The sequence below is a fragment of the Nestor notabilis genome, unplaced genomic scaffold (assembly GCF_000696875.1).
Source record: "Nestor notabilis isolate BGI_N333 unplaced genomic scaffold, ASM69687v1 scaffold22981, whole genome shotgun sequence".
NCBI classification, from domain to species: domain Eukaryota; kingdom Metazoa; phylum Chordata; class Aves; order Psittaciformes; family Psittacidae; genus Nestor; species Nestor notabilis.
Window position 1 is genome coordinate 29,572 of NW_009914596.1, and position 3,514 is coordinate 33,085.

At 37.7% G+C, this 3,514-nt stretch overlaps 1 protein-coding gene across 1 annotated transcript in view; it reads left to right on the forward strand.

The window, feature by feature from the left end:
- RHEB (Ras homolog enriched in brain) overlaps positions 1-3,514 on the forward strand; it is a 26,865-nt gene that overhangs the window by 16,422 nt on the left and 6,929 nt on the right. The window contains exons 6-7 of the mRNA XM_010023734.1: positions 3,263-3,319; positions 3,420-3,467. Coding sequence (XP_010022036.1) covers positions 3,263-3,319; positions 3,420-3,467 — 105 coding nt within the window. The remainder of the gene's footprint in view (positions 1-3,262; positions 3,320-3,419; positions 3,468-3,514) is intronic.

Below are 3,514 nucleotides of genomic sequence, written 5' to 3' on the forward strand. Positions count from 1 at the left end.
AAATAAAATTAAGGTGTTTTCAGAAATTTGCCCTCAAATCCAAATGTCACAGACACTTTGCAGGCTAATATGCAAGGTACAATGTGAGAAATGAGACAGTGCTGAACTATGTTGTTTTGAGGTGCAAGTAAAAGTACGAAATGACTTCAAGAATACGTAGGATTCATAGCTCTAGCATCAGATTCAAAGGCAGGCTTAAATGTGAACCTAAAGGGCACTGTAGATTTATGTGAAGTACCCAATTAATTGCTAAGTCAATCCCTCAGCCTTGTATCTTATTACAGTACTGAGATTTCTTTGACTTCTTGTCTTGGATTGTTCTGGTTAATCATTTGAAATTTTCATATAAATAGCAATATGTGACTTTTGGCCTGTAGACTCACTTGTGACATGCTGCAGTAGATAATCTTATTTGAAAATTTTCCCAGAGTGTCTATTTTGTCCTTGCTGTTAGCTGTCCATTCTGACATGAGGCCAAAGTCCATTGTAGCTGGAGTCATTGTTCTGCGAGACGCATCTCAGCCTTCATAAGGCATTGTCATCTTCTGTTACTTTGTCCCTTCCTCTGGTCCTCTTGCTTTTAGTACTGGTCATTCTTGAATAGATCTCAATTTTCTAATATTTTACAGCATCTTTCTTATGACCAAAGAAATCCTATTTTCGTAATTTTTTTTCTTCGAGTAAGATGATTAAGACCTTTAACTCTCATCAAGTAGAAGAGAATTAGTGCTTCCCTTCTACGTGCAAGGAAACTGATCAGCTTTTTACGAGTGCCAAGTAACTTGTATGAAATAGGAGTTAGTATTCTCACTTTAGGAGTGGAGGATTATCTAATTAAGTGAATAGAAAACTGCTCATTATAAGTGGTACTGTGAGGACAAAAATATTGTGTATTAAGACAAGCGTTCAGGCAATAAGAAGGCTCTTATATAATACTGTGGTAGCTTTGGTGACTTGCCCAGGCAGTCAAATTACAATCACCCTCTGTCTTGACTTCTGTCAAAGTGTGTGTATTGATCTGACTATTGATGCAGGAGCATTGGGAGCTTTGACAGCAAACTTAATAGAACTGCCCTTTTAAAATTTTCATCTTCCTTGCTAACCTTCTCTTGGAAGTTTAAATGGGACTTGAGTAAAAGCTAACGCCCTACATTTTTCATGTTCCCAGGCTCTCAGCAGCAAGGTTACTTGGAAGGCTTTTGCTCTAGTTCAGCTTAATTAAATTGCATTTTTTTAATCTTGCTAGGTTCCATGATTTTGTGTAACACGCTTTTTTGGACAGCTATTTTTTTGTTGTTGTACTTCATACATTGAGCTGTTTGCTGTAACCTGATTTGCTTGACAGAACTGGAAAGGACCTCTTATGGTCTCCAGATCTCTTGCTGTTTCACGACTTGATGTGATGATGCTCTTTTTGGATTGGTAAATACCTGTCTTAAAGTGTGTCCCTGCTTCTTCTAGCATTAGTAATTTGGAAAGCTTTCTAAAACATTAAATTGATCTGGTCAAGCCAATTACATTCCTGGCAGTTCTTAGCAACTTGTTTCTGTGTCAGATTTGTGTTTAAATAGCACTTCTCTTCTGATTTCCACTGTGATCGATTAACAGAGATCAGTTGTTTTATTTGTTAGCATTTTTACTGAAAGCAGAGCTCATGAACTGTCCTAAGTAAGCAGACAGGTACACAGAATTGGGAAATGAACACCTCAAGTTGTTCATCAAGAACACTTTGCAGCATTGTGTGCTGGAACCTCAGGTGAAGACTCGCCAGGGTCCTGTGCCATGGCATGGTGTTTTCCTGGCGAGGCTGGAAACAACACACTTAGTAGTGGAAAGGAAACAGCAATTGTACTATGTTGGTGATGCAGTTATGCTGTGGCTAGTATGCTGGATCTTTCCTGTTGCTTCAGACTGAGAAACAGTTCTGTGGTTTGTAGCAGGATTTTTTCTTTAGCATTTTTTTATTCTTAGAGTCTGTAGGGTCACTTAGTTCTGTGTGTAGCAGAACCTCTCAACTTCATCACAACCAAGCTAGTACTAAGTCGTGCCAGACTAAGTTACGCTTTTGTTTGCAAAGAACTTGTTTTCTTCATAGAATATACTAAAATTATTAGCTGAACATGGAGAAGCATTGTGTTCTACTCAGTCTCAAAAGTTATTGCTGAAGTCCAGACAAATTGACCTACTTGACAGAAAATCCTTAAATGTGATAGCCTTTATTGTTCCAGAAATGAGTTTTAATGATTCAAATAGCTTAAATAGTGGGTTTAGGCACCAGTTCTTTGGGAGCTCTGAGTTGGAAGTAAGTTTGAGTGCTGCTCTATTTTTGAGAGTTTCAGTTCTAATTGAAATGCAGTGCAAGTCAAGACACTGCAATGTAGCTAACAACCTTGGAAGCTGAAAAAGTTTCTTCCACTTTTTTGTTGTCTATTTGTGTGTCTCATCTTTGAGCCTGTGCCTCTTTTAAATCTGAATTGTGCACTTCATGTCCCAGTATTTTCCCCATAATGTAACTAGAGGAGCACAACATCTGTTCTTCAGCCCCATTTATAGCTTGTTCTCAAAAGTACTAAATGTCAAATGCAGTGGATTTTGTAAGTGAGGTTTTTGGCTTCTTGGTATTTCACAGTACTGCTTCTTATCTCCTGTCATCCAAACTTCACGTGCATGGTAGGTGAACAGACAACTATTTGAATAACTACTGTTGCGATACCATCTTGCAGATCAGTTGACTCACTTTCCATAGAAAAGTAGAATTTAGGCTTCCTTTGGCTTTCACATAAATAGAACTAAAGAATTCTGTATGAACTAAATGTTCTTGAAAAAAATAATGTATTCTTTCAAGATGGAGCATGTTAAAATACTTTTTCTTTGAAACTGCTTTAATTTAACGTGCTCATCCAGGATTGTTGGACTTTAGCAGTTAAATTTCTTACTGCAGATAAAAAACAGATCAGAGGTGGGGAGGGTCTTTTAGTGATTCTGGGTTAGATGCATTGGTCCTGGGTAATGTTATTTATTTCTGCAAATACTGTTAACGGGGAGGCTGTAATGGTAGTCATAGGCTAATCTTAACTGCTTCTGGACCGTTTTGTCTGTTGTACCCAAATCAGTAAGGCTTTCAGCATCTTTGTAAGTTCTGCCTCTATACATAGAATAAGTTTTAAACACAGCAGCCTACATATGCATTTAATTGCTTGTGTATTGGGTATTAAGGATAAACATTGGAGTGCATGTGTGACTTCATCCCTTTATTTTGCAGTTTTGAAGTGATAAAAGTTATCCATGGCAAGTTATTGGATATGGTGGGAAAAGTCCAGTAAGTAGTGACACTTTCATCTCATTTCATTGCAGGCATGTTACTAGTGCTTTTTTCAGTATACTGTAACTGTTCTGAAGTTCTGAACTTTCTTTCACAGAATACCTATTATGCTGGTTGGAAATAAAAAAGACCTGCATATGGAACGGTATGTGAACTCCAGCATGTGTGAAATGCAAGACAGCAGCCGGCATT